Consider the following 20,844-nt stretch of genomic DNA (forward strand, 5'->3'; position numbering starts at 1 on the left):
GAGAGCACTTAATGTACCCAAGAACGAATTTGTTCTGTAATGGGTGAGGACAAAATGTTCCTTTTTTTTTTTTTTCTGAACAGGTATTCCCGAAACCTGTTATTGAAGACCTAAGCATGGAATTGGCCAGAAAATGCACTGAACTCATTAGTGATGTAAGTGGCTCCGGTGACTTCTGTGTGACTTTGCATTGCAGGTGTGGAACAGTTATATCATCATAGAGCTGGGGAGAAAACCCTGACATCATTAGGTAACATACAGTTATTTTCCAGGCCCAGGGAACTAAGTCCAGAAATTTTAAGTGATTTCCCTAAGGTCACCTTTACAGAGAATTTCTGCTGGAACAAGTTTCCCCATTCATGATCCAGAATCCTGTCTCTCATGAATTTTGCTCTCTTTCTGCCATGAACTCATAAGGCCTTGGGTTGCAAAGCATATTCCATTTGAGAACCCCAAAGACTAAAATTAATATAATGACGTAATTTGGTTTGGAGGCTGTCTAGCTAAATCATTGTTAATATTTTTGAGGGCCTTTTGAAGAATCTGATGAATGCAATCATTTTTCAAACTAAGAAAAGGCATATACCTATATGCATATAACATCCATTTACAATTCAGGATTTATAAACTGCATATTGAAAATCCTGATCTAGATGATGATATTACTGAAAAGGAGCATTTTTTTTTTCAGTAAATGGGATTAGTTGCTATTACATTTCAAGGTAATCCTGAAATTATTTGAAATGCACATACTACCTATTTAGTAAATCTGCAAACTAGAATTCTAGAAGCACAAAGAAAAACATTAGTCACTAGGGATGAAAATTCAGCTGATCCTCATAAACAGATGTGAGAATTGCTGGTATAAAGGAAATTTGGTTCCTGTAAACACATGCCTGTGTCTTCATTTAGAGAGATGAAGACAGTATGGTTATTTCTGTTGTCGGTAATGAGCAGAGTGAGGAGAATATTCGAAAAGTGTTTGTGTTCAAAGGAAATTCATCGTGGGCAGTGGGGTACCATGCAGCAGGTCCTCTGAATCAATCTGCCTGAATCCACTCAATAGTAACCTTGGGAAGGTTATTAACCTGGTGGGGCTCAGTTTATGAACTGTAATATTTATAATAGTTAGATTAAATGCTAAGCATACTCTTTGAACATGAATGTACTCAATAAATATTAGCTGTTATTAAATATCCCAACTAGAACTTAACTTTGCATCCATCCATCCAATTGTGTTTTATATATGACTCTTCATTTCATTCTGATTTGTCAGAAAGAGCCAAAGAGTGGTGATATGAATCATACCCTTTCCATATACTCGACATGGGATTTAATTAAATTTTAAATAAAGTATTTCTTTGTATTATTACTTAATAGTAATAAGCTACTTATGTATGTGAACGTTCTTTGTAAATTGAAATAATAATGGAATGACATTGACAGTTAGGATTTATTGAGTACTCTGAGCCAGGCATTGCAGCTTATGAGATAGGTCTTTCTGTTTTTCCATTTTAGAAGCAAGGAGACAGAGGCACAGAAGTTAAGTAACTTGCTGGATCACATAGTTAAGCACTGAGAGTTGAAAACAAAGCCCTCTTTTTTCTCTGCTGTGTTATCTTCTCACTGTAGATTTCCATGCAAAGTTTATCTTAGCTTTATCATTACTTATGATACTAATATTAGCATTAGTAAGGCTGTCATTTGAAACTGCAAATTCCTAACTCTGGAGATAGTTCCAGCTTTGATGTTTTTGTAGAAGTGTAATTATTATGGCCTCCCTTGTAATAGTTTCAATATACTATTAGGATTGAAGTAGTAACTTTAATTAGACAGTTTGTCGGAGTTATTTTGAGTCAGATCACTTAACAGTGACTTTAAAACCAACCTCTAGTGAGGTCTGATAGCCTTTATCATTTTGCAAAGGTCATGTTATTTTTTTCCCCTTTAGGTGAAATCAAACATATGGAAGTAGCTTCTATTTATCATAGATTTATGATATGTAACAGACATCTGTACTACTTAAATATTTAGAACATGATAATTTTGATTTAATTTATATCAGTGTACATGTTCATATGCTGTTTGCAAATAGAATTCTATACCTATCAAGATACCCCATTTTTAGAATTTTTATATTTATTATTGGGGAACCTGAAAAAATAATCTTTTTGTCTCCGCACCAAAAAAACAAAACAAAACAAAACAAACAATAACAACAACAACAAACTCCCACACACAAAATGAAAGAAGGAATTTGTACAGTCTTTTTAAGAATGAGTTTTAATTCTTCCTTGAAGGACTTGGCATATTGGATTCCATTAAACTTTTAGCTTTTGAGCCATTTGGTTAAATCTATCATTAAGTAATAACTTTCTTATACATTCTCAGTGTTATCAGTGTTTTAATTGGGAATAGATGAACTTAAATTTGAAATTCTTGTCTCTCTTATAGTCTCTGTGGCTACAGAGTTATCTAAATGCACCAATCATGAAGCTGGAACAGAAAAAATTGAGGCCATGCGGCAGTTAGACTGGAGTTTTAGTCGAGCCTGTATTAGATTTCTCATTGTGCCATCTACTGGTGTCCTGCGTTTAATTTAGTGCATGAGTTCTGCACCCCCACCCCAACCTCCCCACCTCTGGTCTCAAATTTAAACATACACCTTCCAGTGTCTTGTTTTTTTTTTTTTTTTTTTTTTTTTTTTTAATAATCCGTCATGTCTCAGACAGACTATCAGCTAACAGCCTCACAAGCCACAGATCAAGCCTCTTAGCCCAGGAGCTCCCTGAGATTTGACATAAGTCTGACTGAACCCCAAGTCTTGGCCATCAGATGTCCTTCCTCCCCTGCTATGAGCCAGGCACTCCAGGTGCATTTTAATATTGTGTGCCAAGCATGTACCTTAAGTTCCGTAAGCCTCAGTTTACTGGTGTGAGACCCAAGGTTGAATGGCTTAGCCAAGGCCACCTGGTGAGGCTGGGGTTAGGACATGTCCAGAGCCTGGGAAGTGGTCACATTCCTCTGTGCCTCAGTTGTCAGATGAGAAGGGTAGTTTTTTGGGTTTCTCTTCAGAGAGCTGCCTCTCCACATGTCCTCCGCTGTCTGATCTTCCCTGTGTCTTTGTCAGGGTATGGTGACCAGAACTGCGCACAGCACTCAGCTGTAGGTGACCTGTGGTAGAGTGGGACCCTGCTTTGTTTCCCTCCCAGCACCCTTGGTGAGGCGGTTGAGAATTTCTTGGACTTGTTGGGGGTGCAGAACGCTGTCAAACCCATCTCTGTGGTGTGTCAGAGCCATTTCCATTTCTAATTTCTGACGTGTGGCTGACAGCTTAGGGCCCATCATCTTTTGATAGTAGTTGGAATTCTTTTTACCTCGCCAGGGCCGGATCTAATCTGTGCCTTCCTGCTTCCCCTCCTGGTCCTTTGAGGGCTTCTGGGCTCATGGCTTTCTGCTTGCCATTTCACTCTCCGCCAGAGCCAGGCTCATCAGCGGACCTGGGGACCGTGCTGTGTCATCCCTTGCATGTCAGACCATTTATACAAATGTTAAGTGAGATCAGCCTGGAGATCTGTCCTGGGAGGCCTGCGCGATGTTTAGAATCCTCCTCTGAGAGAAAATGTCAGTTTTTCAGGTCAAGTGGCTTCACTTTGGGGATCAGCATAGGCATTTTTCATGGCTTTCTTTTTATTTTTTTTAAATCCTTTTTTCTTTTTTCCTTTCTTTGGCCCCACTTAGTTTCTGAGTTGCATCTGCTCTACCCACATTATGGGCTTTCCTTCTGTGACTCACTTCCCAATTCTGAAGGACACCTAGTGCTCAGAGGTGGCCTCTCTATTTAACCCTTTATTTCCCCAAGTAGGCATTCTCTGTTAGTCCTGTTTGTCAAATTCTTAATTACTTCCTGACATGAATTAAACCTACCCATTCTATTGAGCATCCAGAATTATGGCTCTAGTAGCCTTCTGACAGGTGGCCATAAAAAATATGGGGCAGAGGGGAATCTTTTGTATGTTTTGTGTAAACAAGGCATAAAAAACCTTCTGCAGAACAAGTTGGGCTGCATCTGCCTGCAGCCTCTGACTCACTGTTGTGGTTCGAAGCTTCAGGCAGTGAGAACATCTTCCAGGCAAACACACACCATTTATTGCAGATAAATCCTCTCAAGGCTAAAAGTGTTAAATTCTGTGGTCACCCCTCCAGAAAAAGCCTGGACCGTGTAAGGAAACTTGGGAGAGTGACCTTGGCAATGACGTGTGCCCGGTTAACAAATAACACTGGAGCCACGTTTTTTCTTCCAGGCTTTACTGAATTAAATTGGTATGATTTCATTTGTGAAAAGACTTTCTAGATACTACCAGTTCAGAATGTTTATAAGAAGAAATATCCTCAAACCTTTCCATTTCTGTCATCCAATGTCATCCATTAGCTAATTTCATACTCTCTGGAAGAAACTTGACCAGGAGAAGGAAGCGATGCTGAGCTAATTTAATTGTAGTCGAGACATCCTGGGGTTAGTGGGTGGGTTCAAAGGAGAAAATAAATGTTTGGGGGCATCTTATTGATTATAAAGTCATCAACTTTGACCCCCTGTTATTTTTACTTTGAAAATATGTTGTGCTGTGTATAGTTTATAAGTGCAGATGGCTCTATCAGTAAAACCCAAATACAGTGACCAGTGACTTAAATGGGTGTTTTTTTTTTCCCCCTCTTTATGCACAAAACCTGGATGGAGGTAGGTGGGTCAATCTTAGAAAGGTGGATGCTCTCCTCCCAGGCACCTTTGTTTCTGTCCTCTCACGGTTATTACGGTGGCTTAATGCCTGGTGTTGAAATCACTGCTGCTGCCCATTCTGGCATAGCAAGGCTATTAATACATAACGTTCTTTATTTGTCTGAAAACTCAAATCGCACACAGAGATTCATCAGAAATCCACACAATCCTGGGTGTGTGAATGCTAATGGCCTTATGATCTGAACAATGGAAGGGCAGTAGCAAATGATCTTGTTTTTAAATGTAACTTCAATTCAGAGATGCAAATGTAGGTATCTTTTTAGTAAAGACCAAAGAGAGTTAACGGAGCCCTCAATTAAGACTGAACTATTTGCCTGCCTAGTAAAGGAAGTAAATCCTTCACTCTTATCCAGCACTCCTATCCAGAACATTCTGTGTATGTCAGACTTTATCAGGAGGCCTGTAGCCCTAAGCACATACCGCAGTGGAGAAGAATGCGAATGTGATGGGGAAAAGATGTGGCAAAAGATAAAAATAATGAGTCAAACTTAAGCCTAATGATAGGCTATTTTTTCTCACACTTAATTATATAACAGAGATACTTTTTTTTCCCTCTGTATGATCAAAATAGCCTACTATTTATCATACTGCCATTAACGATTTAATTACTAGTGACTGAGGAGGGCGATTTGCAGGAACCTAAAATTATGGCTAATCTCTGAGAAGAAAAAAAGTAATTTAGTGCTCAGATAAGATAAATATGTTCTCATGTTGATTTCATGAATAAAGCCAGTGTTTAATGTGGGAGGCATTAATATCTAAGAGCCGCAGCAGTGAAATAGGGGAATTTTGAAATAACTTTACTTAATATGTTTGTATCTGGTTATACCTCAGGTCAAGTAATGCCCCTCAAATCAGGTTTGCATATGGCAAAATCTCCAGGGAATGTTAGCATGTAACATCAATATTAATCACGTCCTCTAAGAACCAGGTAGTGTATACAATTAAACGTCACTTTGGGGTTATAATTAGGAAGACTATATAATTTATTGTCTAACTTGGGACAGTTTTTCCAGCCTGAGTATTTACAGTCTTGGGTAGATAAACATGACTTTATTATAGGGAGACATAACTTTCAACAAATTGCCTCCAATCTCTTGGCATGGTTTTGCCTCCCCAGTTTTCAGTTTGTGTACCAATTAGCATGACGGTAGGATGACAGTTGAGGTCCTTGAAGTTCCTGACTTCTTTTGGCTTGTGTGTCCATGGGCTCTCCTCAAGGAGAAGGGAGTGGTTCATTTTGCTGGTCAATTTGAGTGAAGAAATGAACACGCTCAGCTAAACCTTTGGGGACTTTCTTTGGCTGATCTGCCTGCCCCTGGCCAGGGGATATTCTAGAATAATCTCTAGCACCTGGACAGATTCTGCCCTTGTTGTGGGGAGGGGAGAGGGATGAGGAGGTAAAGGGTGCTAATAAATCAGAAAAGTTTTATTGGTTTGGGGGATTAATTAGTAAACAGAAGCCCACAGTGGAAGCCCCAGTCCTTCCATCCAGCCTGTATGGGTGACATTGCTAGTAATAACCTCCATTTGTTTAATTTCTGCCTCTTTCTTCTTAATGTATTATGTCTGTTCTAAAGACTGCTTGTCTTGAGGTAGACGGATGTTTCTGTTTGAACACAGACTTACCTGTCAAGGTCAGTGTCTTAAAAATCTCAACAAACTAGGACACTTGTGGCAGTGAAATGGACCTTTTGATAATTATGCTGGGGAAGCGGGACCCATCCTCTGTGGCCCAATCTTCTTAGTGTTGCTCCTTAATGGTAACTGGGCCCTTGCTCATTGGAGGTAAGTCTTTTCTCACCCCACTGCATGGCTTTGCAGTTCTGGGTTGGATCTCCATTTATTCAATTTGGCTTATTTTGAGAATTGTTCCACACTTGAATATTTACTTCAGAAAATGGAATTTATCACCTCCATTTTCTGTTCAAAAAAGGTCATTACAATTGTTTTTCTTCTTTCTCATGTACATGATTCTCTCTCTCTTTTTTTTAGATCCATTATAAAGAAGAGTATAAAAAGTCTAAGGACAAATGTACATTTGTGCCTGACACTCCCATGCTAACCCATGTTAAAAATATTGGCGCTTTTATTTCAGAGGTAAGTTCTTAAAAACTTTCAAAATGGCTCGTGTTTTTCTATTTATATAGATAAAAAGTATGTGTGTCTGCATTAAAGTCGAAGAATATTTTTGAAGGCACCACTGAATGTTGGTAATATCTAGATTATTGTCTAACTCTATGATCAATATTAATTGAGATATTTTGCTATATTTGCTCAATACATTTTATTATATACTGTATGTCTATATTTTGACTCCAACTTTTTTTATACATACTATTACTCTTGAAAAGGAATACTTTCATTCAATAAATAGAAAAAATTAGGAAAATGATTTATTTTTAAAATTTCAAACTATTGATTTCCTAATGGATGTATTAGAGATTAACAGTTGAATATTATTTTGGAAATAAGTACATCTTATTACATGTTTCCATAAGCCATAGTATCTCTGACAAGTAAATTTAATTTAAACTATTTTTGAGTGGAATAAAATTGAGTTCAACAGAAATTTCTATTCTGAAACCACAGAGTGAGAACTATGCTAAATGCATTTTCCAGCTGAAAAATTGTGTAGTTTTTCTGAGAGTATTTAGAACTACAGTTAATCTTGCACTGTAAAGCACAGTGTTGACAATCATTTCTCTATTGAGGCATTGCTGTAGTCTGCACATAGATAAACTTGAAGAGAGCGGTTAAAATGGTGTTGTAAATGACTGACCTCTAGTGTTCCGAAAGTTACATTGGAAAAAGATCAACGTGGGGTTCTTCGTATATGATCTGGTAACCTGAAATGATTTTGAGAAAATCAGCACGTTTTCTTTTATTATTACCAACATCTAGAATTGTGGAGACAAAAGGCTCAGATAAAACAGATGCTCAATAAATCAACACCCAAATCAGGTTTGCAAGGACTCACCCACAAAACACAGTTTTGTTTATTTATATCAGCTGTGTTATTTCTCCTGGGCAGAGAAATTCTTGGTGTTCCCAACTTGTGTTTGATTGATTTTCCTGAAGGAGTTAACTGCAGAGCAAAAAATTGCAAGTGGGTGATCTATTGTGTTCCCTTGAACCTAATTTTCCCAAGAGCAAGTGGTGAATGGGTGTTTGTCTTTTCCAGTAATGATTGAGCTCCCTCAGAGCCAGCACAGGCTGGGGGTGGGAAGGTGCATGAGCAGACAGGCCCCCTCCCACTACTGGTCACTGTGGCTCTCCAGGGGGGTCTAGAACAAAAGGGTGCCTGAAAAAATAATAATTATTCTCTTAATCGTACGAATTTGTAGGATTATGCAGTGTGATAATTTGATACGTGCATAACGTGGGTAAGGATCAAATCAGGGTCATTAACCATCTTCTTAAACATTAGTTTTTTTGATTGATCTGTAATAATTGTCCATATTTATTGGGTACAGTGTGATGTTTCAACACACGTACACAAGATGTGCTGATCAAATCAGGTTAATTGACGTTTCCATCTCTTTTTATTACTTTGCATTTGAATCCTTGAAGCTCTTCTAGGCCTCACTACAATACACATAATAGGTTCTGTAAGCTGGTCATCCCGTGGTGCTGTGGAAGGAGAGCTTGTTGTTTTTATTCTTTTCTAGTTATACATGATAGTGGAATGTATTAACATATTATACATACATGGAAGATAACTTCTCATTCTTCTGGTTATACATGATATAGAATCACATTGGTCATGTAATCATATATGCACATAGGAGAGTAATGTCCCATTCATTCTGCTATCTTTCCTATTCCCATTCCCCCTCCCTTCCCTTTACACCGCTTTGTCTAAACCAACGTCCTCCAATTCTTCCCTGTCTACCCCATTATTGTGAATTAGAGGAATACTAAAAGTATCCGAGAAATACTTCTAGCTAATTGTGCTTTGGTGCCTGCTACCCGGCCTACCAGCCTATCCCCATTCCTCCTTCCCAGCCTCTAGTAATCACTATTCTTCGTTGTTGGGAACCTGACAGTAAGTTTTAAAGATCTGTATTTTCTGGAACAACTCAAATGTCTCATGGTTCTCAGACTGCTTCTTCACTGTTCAAACATATGAACCTGTCAATACACACAAGTAGATTTATTTTTTAGAAACGTGCATGGGTTTCACTAAAAGAAAAGTCACAACATTCTTGCATATACCACTTAAAGCTTTCTCCATCACAAATTGGAAGTCTTTCTCTCTTCAGAGTACATTTATCAGATCTGGTATTTAAAATTCAAGTGCAGGTTTAATTTAAAATTGTTGAATCAGTGAGGTTTCTACAGAAAATTTTATTCTATTATTTACAGTAGAAAATTAAAAAAAAATTAAAAAGGAGGGGGATTTTCATTTTCTTTTTATTTCCTCTAGGCAAAATACAGAGGCAATGTGAAGGTCAACCTTTCCAACTCTCTTTATAAGCAGATGCCTGCCACCATTGACAGTGTCTTTGCGAGAGAAGTTTCCCAGCTTCAGAGTGAGGTGTGTTTTCAAATTGGTATATAATGAGGTAGATCAAAGATATAATCTCTTTAAAGTTATTTAATATTTTAGGAAGAGTTGTTTACTCTGGGTATTAGACACTGAATGGAAACAGCTGGATTATGTGCTCTCTGTAGCCAAGTGGCAGAGGGTAAAAGGGACATGCAAGTTTAAATGCATGCTATTTTTTTGAGTCCCATTCATTGCTCTTTGTAGAGTCTGACAGTTTACAAAACTGAAATAATTCTGGTTTGTTGTGTAATGCTGGGGATTGAACTCAAGACCTCATGCATACTAGGCAAGACATCTCTCCACACCCTCCCCCACCCGCAACTTCTTAAAAATTTTGAAACTGGGTCTTGTTAAGTTGTCCAGGCTGGCCTCAAACTTGCCACCCTCCTGCCTCAGCCTCCCAAGCAGCTGGGCTTACAGATGTGTGCCTCCATGCCATTTTGAAGATGAAATTCTTATACCACCTGTTGAATGATTCTTATTTAACAATATGATCCCTAAGTAGAGAACATTTCGAGAGCTTGTTAAAAGTCACATAAAGAGATAACAATTGGACTTGATACCCACAGTTCCATGCTCCATCTGTTAGACAAGTGGTTTTTGAATTTCCTGATCTGTGGCTGGTGCTTTTCATTTAGGATAACTTAGGCTACTAGCAAGAGCCTCCATCAGGTGAAAGTGGCTATTTTAGTGATTCCGGGTTGCAAACAAACTTAAGAACCATTATCACGTAAACTCATTTTGAATCCACAGGAGTGTAAGGGTAATTTTTTCCTGTACAGGACCTTGACACATAAGGCATTTTAATGTGCATTTAATCTCTTGCATTTCTTAAAACAGAATTTTATAGTAGAGTACTTTGCTGTTTTCTGATTCATTGTTTGGTTTTCTTCATTGTGCAATCTGAGTTTTTAAAATTTATTTATTTATTTTTATTTAATCTGTTACTTGGCTAATTTACATGAGAGCAGGGACCCTTATCTGTCCTGTTTCCCTACTCTACTCCTGTAATTGGAACCCTCCTGGGCACATAGGAACTATTCAGTATTGTTGGATTTATGGGCTTCCTTCTAAAGGATATGCTTCCTTTTTCATAGTTGGTATTCTTCATGCCACAGTGTAGGTTAGTAATAATGGAAGCAAATAAAAGTACCAGCGATATGTCAGGTGTTATTTCATGAATTTCAAATGTATTTATGTCATTTAATCCTCACAACAACCCCAGGAAGTATTCTCATTTTAGAGATATGGAGACCAAAGCACAGAGTTTTTAAGTAACATGCCAAAGGTCACACAGCCAGTAAACGGTAGAGCCAGCATACAAGCATGGGTAGTCTGGCTCCAGAGTCTGCATTCTTAGCCACACACTATCCCACATCTTTCCTACTACTTTTCTTTCTCTCTCTCTCTCTCTCTCTCTCTCTCTCTCTCTATTATATGGATTCCTTCTCTAGAATTATTTTACTTTTAAATAGAGGATACCATGGTAATTATATAACAGTCTGAAAATCAATTTTGATTTTAAAATAGTCTTGAAAAATTCTAAGGATTGCTACCCTTTGCAGAACATCTTTAAATACCTCATTACTACAAATGTAAACATCCTTTGTGAACCCAACTTGGCAGTAAGCTAACAGCTGAGATTAGCTGAGATTTAGCTAAGCTAAAAATATATAATATCAAGGCTCTGCATGACTGACCGTAACCAATATATCCTTTGTTTTTCCTGCCAACATCTGGTCACCTGGCTATTTGCTGATAACATGGGCTATTTTATAAAGCACATAATTACAACACTTGATATAAGACAAGCAACAGTTATTCATTAAATAAAGAAAATTTTTTAGAGTCTATTTTTATATTTACGTGAGAAACTAACATTGTCAGATATTTGCATCTTTTCTCACTCTTTCTTTCTTTCTTTTCTTTTCTTTTCTTTCTTTCTTTCTTTCTTTCTTTCTTTCTTTCTTTCTTTCTTTCTTTCTTTCTTTCTTTCCTTCCTTCCTTCCTTCCTTCCTTCCTTCCTTCCTTCCTTCCTTCCTTCTTTCTTTCTTTCTTGTACTGGGGGTTAGACCTAGAAACTTAAGCATGCAAAGTCAAGGGGTCTACCACTGAGCTACATTCCAAGCCCTTTTTATTTTGTTTTGAGACAGAGTCTCACTAATTGCCCAGGCTGCCTGGAACTTGCAATCCTCTGGCCTCACCACACCTTTCCCTGTAGCTTGGATGACAGGTGTGTGCCACTGCACCTGACTCTGGCCTCAATTTTTAGTAGCATAAGTAGGTATATAGAATGTAAATACTTGCAATGTGGAATTTAACATGAAAAAAATAATCCCCTAATCCATTATGTATATTTTGGGCCTATTGTATTGCTTTTGATGGAATAGGATATCATGTACATTGTTACCATGTATGTATGCACTCTCTCTTTTTTTTTTTTGGTACCAGGGATTGAATCCAGGGGTGCTTAACCACTGATCCACATCCCCAGCCTTCTAAGGTGTTCTTGTAGGTATTTGATTACAAACAGCAAACACACTCGCTGGCTTTTTTTTTTTTTTAACTCTACATTGAATTTAAGCATTAGAAAGATTATTTGAATTGTTTATAATAATTCAATAATTTGTAGATAATAGTTTGTTGAGAATTTTTATTACAACTCAGAATGCCATTAAAGTTTAGAATTCGTCTATTATTCTAAATTAAGTTACCACAACTCTGAAACATTTTGGGCACAATAAAAGGATTGTTTAATTATCACAGACTCTTGCAAATAGTTTTTCTACTTTCTTACATCTTATTGCCAGTAAACTTGTTCAGTTGGTAGAGTGCTTGCCTTGCATGCACAAGGTCCTGGGTTCAATTCCCAACACTACAAAAAAAAAAAAATTAGAGGAGGAAAAGTTTATTTTCACTCAGAGAATGGTTGATCACTCCATTGCTCTGGGGCTGAAGTGAGGCAGATCATCATGGCAGAAGGAATCTGTTGTCTCATGGTAGCCAGGAAGCAGAGAGAGCAAGTGGGAGGAGCCAGGGGCAACATAGGATTCCACCTATGAGCACACCCCCAGTGACCTACTTCCTCAAGTTACACGTCCAGCTGCCTACAGTTATCCATTCAAATTATTAATCCTTCAAATGGGATGATCCACCCTGGAGGTTGTAGCTCTTATCATATTTGACTTTGAACATTCCTGTATTAACTAACACATGAGCTTTTCAGGGGGACACTTCATATCCAGACCATAACAGTTAAATTTATGCTTCCTTTAGAAAATGACTGATAGGAAGAAACACCTTTAAAATAGAGAGTTGTGGAGTTGGGGCTGTAGCTCAGTGGCAGAATGCTTGCCTAGCATGTGTGAGGCACTGGGTTTGATCCTCAGCACCACATCAAAATAGAAAAAATAAAGGCATCTGTCCATCTACAACTACAAAAAGAAAACAATTTAAAAAATGAAAGTTGTGAAGTTTCCAGGAGACCATTTTATTAGCTGCTCTCCATTAGAAAAATTTGTAAACAAAGATCCCAAAGGAACCTGGCAATGGAATGGACTGTGACTTGAAGTGATGGAATCCTTCTTAGCAAGGCTATTTCAGGAAAAGGCTAAATAATGCCTTATCACAGAAGCAATACAGACTGCTCAGTCATCCTAACTGAGCAGTTTTATGGGAATCGATTGTTTTTATCAGTAGTATTTATGGGGCCCTGTTATAGGAGTTCAGAGGTGTTTGGTATGGGATTAAAAGTACATTTACCTATATAGTACTTACAAAGTGTATTAGAAGTTAAACTTATATACATCATATATACACACATGAATATGTGAGATGTAAAATCTAGGAGATAAAATATATGATAAAAATATACACTGCTTACATAAACATTTATATATAAAGTATGTATGACTATTGCAAGTTCCCACCACTCTTTGAGTGTCTAGTACCATAGCAATCTGAGTTCTCAAAGCATGAAGAAAACAGTTATAATGTAGGGAAATACCACATAATAATGACAGATCCTAAGAAAATCAAATTTATCAGAGAATTTATTAGCTTGACATAAGTTTCCATTAGCTATCTTAAGGAAGAAAATTAATACGATAAATTAAAGTTCCGCTGCCTCCAGTTTGATGCAATCTTAATTCTAAAGTGGTGCTTAGTGGCATCTATAAATGAAATGACTATTTTAAAGCTGCAAGTAGAAAATTACGTAGGCTTTTTAAGAAAGGGTGCTTTTTAAAATTGTGCTTGATGAGTCACCATCTCTATGATCACTCACGAAATGATTAGCTGCGTTGGTCTTGGTTATCAAGTCACAAACATGACCATCAGTCTAAAATACAGAATATACCAGCCATCCTTCAAAAAGGAGATTGGCATATGTTAGCTCTTCTTATTTAAGAAGAAGAAACAAATCTCAACAGAGGTTTTTCCTTGTCTTTTAGACTTGACCATCCATTAAACTACTCCCCCTTCCTGTCCTCAGGGTTCTAATGTCATATGTAATGGAACTGAGATAATGGACTCTCTCACCCTGCATGGGGGTCCTTAAGAGGTTTCCTGTTTAACATAAGTAATTGATGAAAATGTAAAGATGTATTCATCAGAATTAGATATTTTGATGGAGTAAATTGATGGACAGACTGTAACAAGGTGTATTATACCTGGAACAACATAGGGGCTGCATTTGAGTCCTGGTAATCAACCAAACACACAGGACTGGATGTGGGAAGCCAGCTGAATAAGACTTAAGTGCATTAATTGACAGGAATATCAACATAGCTGTCAAAAGGAAGTTGTCATGACATGTGAATGCATTAATAGCATTTAGCAAGTGGAGGAGGATAACCTGGATTCAATTGAGTAATTCTAAATAGGATTAAGTCAGGCTGTTGTGGGAATGGGATGGATAAATTGGGATTTGGATTCAAGAGGGCTTCTTGGATGATCAGGGGTTCAACCCTTTAATCCAAGCAGCCTGTCTGGAAGGGCAGAAGTCATTGGTGGCTAGTCATCTGTCTTCCCACTGGAAATTCTGTGTTGTGAACTAGGCCTTTTCTCTGTGACTGGATAGATCCAACTCTGGACAGATAGATGGGGTTTGATCAAAGGAAGAAGTTTCAATCATAGCTTTCCAAATTCAGAGACTGTGATGTCCTAGGTTGAATTCTTTTTCAGTAGACATTTTTAAAGAAAAACAAAGTGGGGAGCCAGAGAGGAGAGTTAAACATTGGAAATTGGACTAGATGGCTTTTTTTGGGGGAGGGAAGGATAGAAAGATTCAATGGTTTTATTTGTAAAACTTATTTAAAAGATTAAAGTTATAATTTTAAAACTAAGTATATTATCTAAGTTAAATGGGTGTTTAATTCTGTTTATGAAAGCCCATGAGGGGTGTAGGTTTATGAGAATGTTGAATAAACTCATTTATTCATCCATTCACTATACATTTATTGCATTTCTACTCTGTGTCATTCACTGTGATAGGCACAGGATATTAAAAGATGTGTAAGATATAGACCCACTTCTCAAGGAGCTCATATTGCTAAAGAATTCTCCTTAAGTTTAACTATATTCTTTTTCATTGAAAACTAGACCTTATTTTATTCTTGACCACAACTGTTCTAGTTTTTCTTTTTAGGTTGCCTTTATTTTGTTTGTGCCTCATGATTTCTACTCCACTCAACTGTGTTTGTTACTAAATCCTTAATATACTTTAAAATTAATTTTGCCATTCTTTTCTTCATTTGTTGGTTTATGTTCACTCATGGTTATTCATTCATTTATTCATTCACTGAGCAGATATTAGTTGATGTCATTCTAAAAAAAAAAATCTTCCTTACACCCCCTCTCCACCCAGTATGGAGAAAATTGGCCCAGGTGGTTGGTAATGGAGGGTATTGGTATATGACATTCAGATCCCTGATGGAGAACAAGGCTGACATAACTGAGAATTTCATCTGTGTATTATATTTTCTCCCAAAGCTTTGGGCATTTAATGAGGTGTATCTTATATTATGGTTGTATCTACATAAAATCAGAACCTTTCATGTAAAAATAAGCAACTAACTTTTACATACTCTATAATTGCCCACCTCCCTGCATCTGCTCAGTTGTTTTCTCAAGATTTAAACCTTGAACATTTGTAACTGTGAAAGCTCTCAGATGTGGAGGATTTCCCAAAACTATAGGTGAGATTTAAGCTCGATGAATAGAATTGTGGATTTCATCATTTGTTCAAGGTTGTTTTGTAATAAATGATAGAGTTAGAATTAGGAATCTTAACCAAAGCACTGAGATGAAAGCATTATATATATTATCTTGTTACAGAGGCTCAGGCAAATTTATCTATCATTGGTGGTATTTAAATATACAAAATCCTTGTAAAACAGTGGAATTAAACAGTTAAGAATTTTATATACTGCTATAGGATTTTTTAAAAAATTGATTGATTGATTTTTTGGGCAGTGCTGGGGATCTAACCCATGGCCCTGTGCACACTAGGCAGATACCCCGGCCCTTGGCTACCTCTAAATGGAACTAATTGTTTTTTTGTGCTTTTGAAGGTTGCCTATAAGCAGAAGCATGATGCTGCCAAAGGAGTCTCAGATTATGCCCACATGAAGGAGCCGCCTGATCTCAGACATGCCATGGAGGTCAACAAACACCAGAGTAACGTAAGGAAACTCATTCCTCGCCATTTTCTGGAAAATTGTAGCTAACTCATATTACAACTTGTGGTTATTGAGTTGAGATTTAAATATTACAACACTTCTATTCAAAAAAAGGACTTTAATTTTAGAATTATTGTCCCCACATCACTCTCCCTTCAAACCTACAGAATCATTTCCGTCATGTCAGAGCCACAATCAGGAAGCCTCTCCTGAGCTCTAAAGCTCACCGAGCACCTTCCTTCCACTAAACACTTGGGATACTCATCTGGTACAAATTCTGTCTTTGAGTAACTTTTTTAAAAATGTGGCATTTATACACCATGGAGTATTACACAGCACTAAAAAATGACAAAATCATAGAATTTGCAGGGAAATGGATGGCACTAGAGCAGATTATGCTTAGTGAAGCTAGCCAATCCCTAAAAAACAAATACCAAATGTCTTCTTTGATATAATGAGAGCAACTAAGAACAGAGCAGGGAGGAAGAGCAGGAAGAAAAGATTAACATTAAACAGATACATGAGGTGGGATGGAAAGGGAGAGAAAAGGGAAATTGCATGGTAATGGAGGGAGACCCTCATTGTTATACAAAATTACATATAAGAGGTTGTGAGGGGAATGGGAAAATAAACAAGGAGAGAAATGAATTACAGTGGATGGGGTAGAGAGAGAAGATGGGAGGGGAGGGAGGGGGGATGGTAGAGGATAGGAAAGGTAGCAGAATACAACAGTTACTAATAGGGCATTATGTATAAATGTGGATGTGTAACCGATGTGATTCTGCAATCTGTATTTGGGGTAAAATTGGGAGTTCATAACCCACTTGAATCAAATGTATGAAATACGATATGTCAAGAGCTTTATAATGTTTTGAACAACCAATAAAAAAAATAAATTAAAAACAAACAAACAAACAAACAAAAAAAGGACTTTATAGCTTATCAGTAAGAGGTACATTAGCATTATTCTTAAGATAGTCATTAAAACCTTGTAGAATGCTTCTAAATTGCCAGGTATTTTCAGGCATTAAAAATTTTGCTTCAAGAAGACCATTGGGTTATCAGCATTTCTAGAGCTTCCTTGACTTGATGTGGAAGCTCATGGTTTCCAGTCTAGAATCACAAAAATGCTGCAAGAAAGAGCATCAGCAACCAGTGACCCAGGGAAGAATCACCCATGAGCACTGGCTAGACTGTACCCCACTGCTCTTTCTTTTAAACTGCTTGTTGGCATCAAGTTATTATTAAACGTAAGGACCAACAGATAGGAAATATGGAAGCAACAGATGCCTAATGACGGACTTAGCAGCAGAACAAAGAGGAAGAAAGTTAGCCTGTAGAAAATGAAGTTTTTCTTTGGTTGTCAGTTCCCAGGCCCATGAAGGCTTACATACATTTGTTTAATTACCGCTTACTCTCCTGGTGTCTTAGAAGAATAATCTGCTCCTGAAATTGTAGTGGCAACTTGTCTTCTCGTCATGAAATTCTCCGCTTTCCAAAAGACATGTATGAACTGCTGGTCAGGTTCTTGATGGATTAGAATCAGTTAAGATAAGGTGCCTGTCCTAGTTAGATTAAGAAATCCCCTTTCTTGAAAAAGTTCCTGATCTATCTTTGTTATCTCAAAAGGAGGTTGTCACTTAGTCCTCCTACCAAGCAACTTTGCTGACTCTGTGCCTCCAAGGCCCAGAGGTACAGAGTGTTTCTCTGCAGTATGGCAATGACTATTTGGTATTAAATTGCATTAAATGTTTAAATTAAAAACCAGAGAGGAATTTAACATACTAACCCACATGTTTAAACATATGCTGATACCAAAGCATTTCTCTAAGATGCTTTAGGATTGACAGGAGATGAAGAAGCTGCAGGTCTGCAGTTATTATCAGGGCTATTATTTTAGGGAGGCCTTATAAGAACTGTTTGCTTACAGAATGACTATAATAATCCTAACTACCATTTACCCAGCTCAGCCATGCACCAGGCTCTGTGCCAAGACTTTGATCATTTCCGTTTCTTACAAAATCCCTGTACTGATTCCCATTTCTTAGATGAAGAAAAGAAGACTTGGGAATCAAACTCTGGAGTTCGCTCTTTTTGCTGTACCCCGCTATCTCCTTCTTAAAGGTCACTGGTAATTAGTCAAGATTTTAAGTGAAATTTTTAAAATGAGTAGCGTTGTGGGCTGGGGTTGTAGCTCAGTGATAGAGTGCCTGCCTCACATGTGGAAGGCACTGGGTTCAATCCTCAGCACTACATAAAAATTAAAAAAAGGTATATGTCCATCTATAACCAAAAACATTTAAAAAATGGGTAGCATCGTAAGACATCATCTGAATTCAGATGCACTGCAGGAAAGAATAACGGAAACACCCGAGTTCCCACTATGTTGTGGCTGGAGAGACCTTGAACTCATATAAAAGTCCAAGGGGAGAAGGTGGGCTGGTGCCCTGGGGTGGAGACTGGTGTAACATGGATCCCTGGGAGGCCTTTTCTTACTCTATAATTCCATGCAATTCAAATAGGGGAGTTCCTTGTCATAGAACTGGGCTTATTATTTTAACGCTGCCTTTTCTTTTAAAAGGTCTTTGATTGAGGGAATACAGAATGAAGCCCTTTTCTCCTCCATTCAACAGTGTGTGCTCATGGGAGAAGGATGTGTTTACTTACACTCCTCTGCCAACTCAGCCCAACCTTTGCATGCAAAGTTTGTACATATAATAGGATTTGGAAAGTGTTTAAGACTATTTACTTAGATTTAAAGTGAGAATGATATTTGTATTCTACCTGTGAAGTAGTTGATATTCCTCCAGAGTCAAGCCACTTGGAGTAATACATTTGTTGTCCCTACAATATGAAATTTAAGGATTGGTCTTAAAAGCTGCAAGGAGAGCTAGTGTGTATGTCTCCTGGTTCAGCTGGACCCACCTAATCTCTGTGAAAGACAAAACTCTTGTCTCCCATAAAACATCAGCCTGAAGAAACTTAGGCAGAGAATTGACTAGCAGAATTAATTGCCCTTTTGTGATGTGGAATGTCACTTTGCACTCTGGCTATAAGTGAGTGACTTAATTTCAAATAAAAATGTACCATCCATTGTGAATATGATTAACTGAGGAACGATGAAAGTCAGTGCCTTTGCTTACCTGGTTTAATTTATGTTGCCACCAAAATCAAGTCAGCTTTCTGAGTTCTGCTAGAGACCCAGAAAACTAGAATAATTGCAGATCAGAGCAAGTTAATTTTTGCCTCCTTTCTGATCATACCTTTTATTAAAATGGTCCTTAGTGGTCAAGAGGAGTGATTTTTCTTCAGAATCTTTCTCTCCCTTACACTTTCAGTGATGTAAATGAGCAGAAGAAGAGGAGAGGGATGTTTATTTATGAACTGATTTCTCACCTCTGAGTAACTGAAAGTTCCAAGGGGAAGAGTATTCTGGGGGCAGGGGTCTCTTGTATCACTCTAAGATTTAAAGATCACCAAAAGGGAAAAATTATTAGAATTTGCTCTATGCTAGTATATATGAGGGAAAAAAATTTTTGGAGTTAGAACATGCTCAAAATGCTGGCTGTAGCTGGGCACGGTGGCACACACAGCTCGGAAGGCTGAGGCAGGAGGACTGAGAGTGCAAAGCCAGTCTCAGCAATTTAGTGAGGCACTAAGCAGCTCAGTGAGACCCTCTCTGTCAATAAAATACAAAAAGGGCTGGGGATGTGGCTCAGTGGTTGAGTGCCCCTGAGTTCAATCCCTGGTACCATCCTGCGGATGACCTGGGACAAGTTACTTAATATCTCTATATCTCAGTTTTTTTTTTCTATAAAATGGAGACAAGGACATCTACCTCCCCAGGCTCTCACAAGTATTAAATAATATATGTAAAGGGCTCTGCAGAAGAGACACTCAATAAAATATTGGGCCTACTTGGTCCTCCTCCAGTTTTTAAAGGGTGATTTGAGTGTTTAGGATGATATCATCGTTCATTTGAAACAATTAAAAGAGAATTGGTTTATAAAAGGGCTAAATCAATATGAAATTAATATTAAGAAGTGTTTTGGTCAGAAGGGTGTATTTAAGAAGTTTCTGAATGTATCTTATTGATACTATAATTAAAAATTGATTAAAACCAGCCAATCTAAATCCTTTTATATCTTAAGGGATATATTCCTGCCAAATTTTACTAATGTAATGAGAGAAACTGGAGGTTTTCTGTTCTGTGACTTTCCCCTGAAGATGGACTTGTAATGAAAACCTCAATTACATTGTTAGTTCTCATCCATCTTATCAGAGGCCTGAAGTCCAATAGTTCTCAAGAAAGTCAAACAAAAAATCACCATTTTAAGTTTTATAAATAGTATGGTTTATACCAACTTGTGATGAAATCGGAATAGTAAACTTTACCTAAACACCATATTGGTAATCAATTCAACATGTATGAAAAAGAAAGTATTCAGCATGGGAAATAAGAGATTTAATGTTCTTTTTCAAGAATGATCTATGTACTGACTTAAAATTAATAAAACCTTATCAGTAGACAAATTTCTGTTTCATCAGAAAGTGAAAAACCTTAAAGATAAATCAGTAAAATAATACTGGAAAAACAATTACGGCTCCGTGTGGTTCCCCAGTGTGACTTATAGTAATAGCCTGTAAGGATTTAGTATTTCAGATACTAAATATATTGGTATTCTTGTTCATCTCCAAGCCAAAATTGTTAGTAATACCTATTCTGCTCTTTTCATGAGATTGTGTGGTTGATAAAATTAAGTTATGAATAAGAAGACATATACTAACTATAAAATGACATATAAACATTGGCA

General features: G+C 37.4%; 1 protein-coding gene across 11 annotated transcripts in view; it reads left to right on the forward strand.

Moving 5' to 3' along the window:
- Nebl (nebulette) overlaps nt 1–20,844 on the forward strand; it is a 337,929-nt gene that overhangs the window by 235,959 nt on the left and 81,126 nt on the right. For 9 of the 11 annotated variants that reach the window (XM_015495260.2, XM_048812735.1, XM_048812739.1 and 6 more), the window contains 4 exons: nt 84–155; nt 6,794–6,898; nt 9,228–9,338; nt 15,923–16,033. The exons of the other annotated variants lie outside the window; for them this stretch is intronic. In XM_015495260.2, coding sequence (XP_015350746.1) covers nt 84–155; nt 6,794–6,898; nt 9,228–9,338; nt 15,923–16,033 — 399 coding nt within the window. The remainder of the gene's footprint in view (nt 1–83; nt 156–6,793; nt 6,899–9,227; nt 9,339–15,922; nt 16,034–20,844) is intronic. 11 annotated transcript variants of the gene reach the window in all.

The sequence above is a fragment of the Marmota marmota genome, unplaced genomic scaffold, assembly GCF_001458135.2.
Source record: "Marmota marmota marmota unplaced genomic scaffold, marMar, whole genome shotgun sequence".
NCBI lineage: Eukaryota > Metazoa > Chordata > Mammalia > Rodentia > Sciuridae > Marmota > Marmota marmota.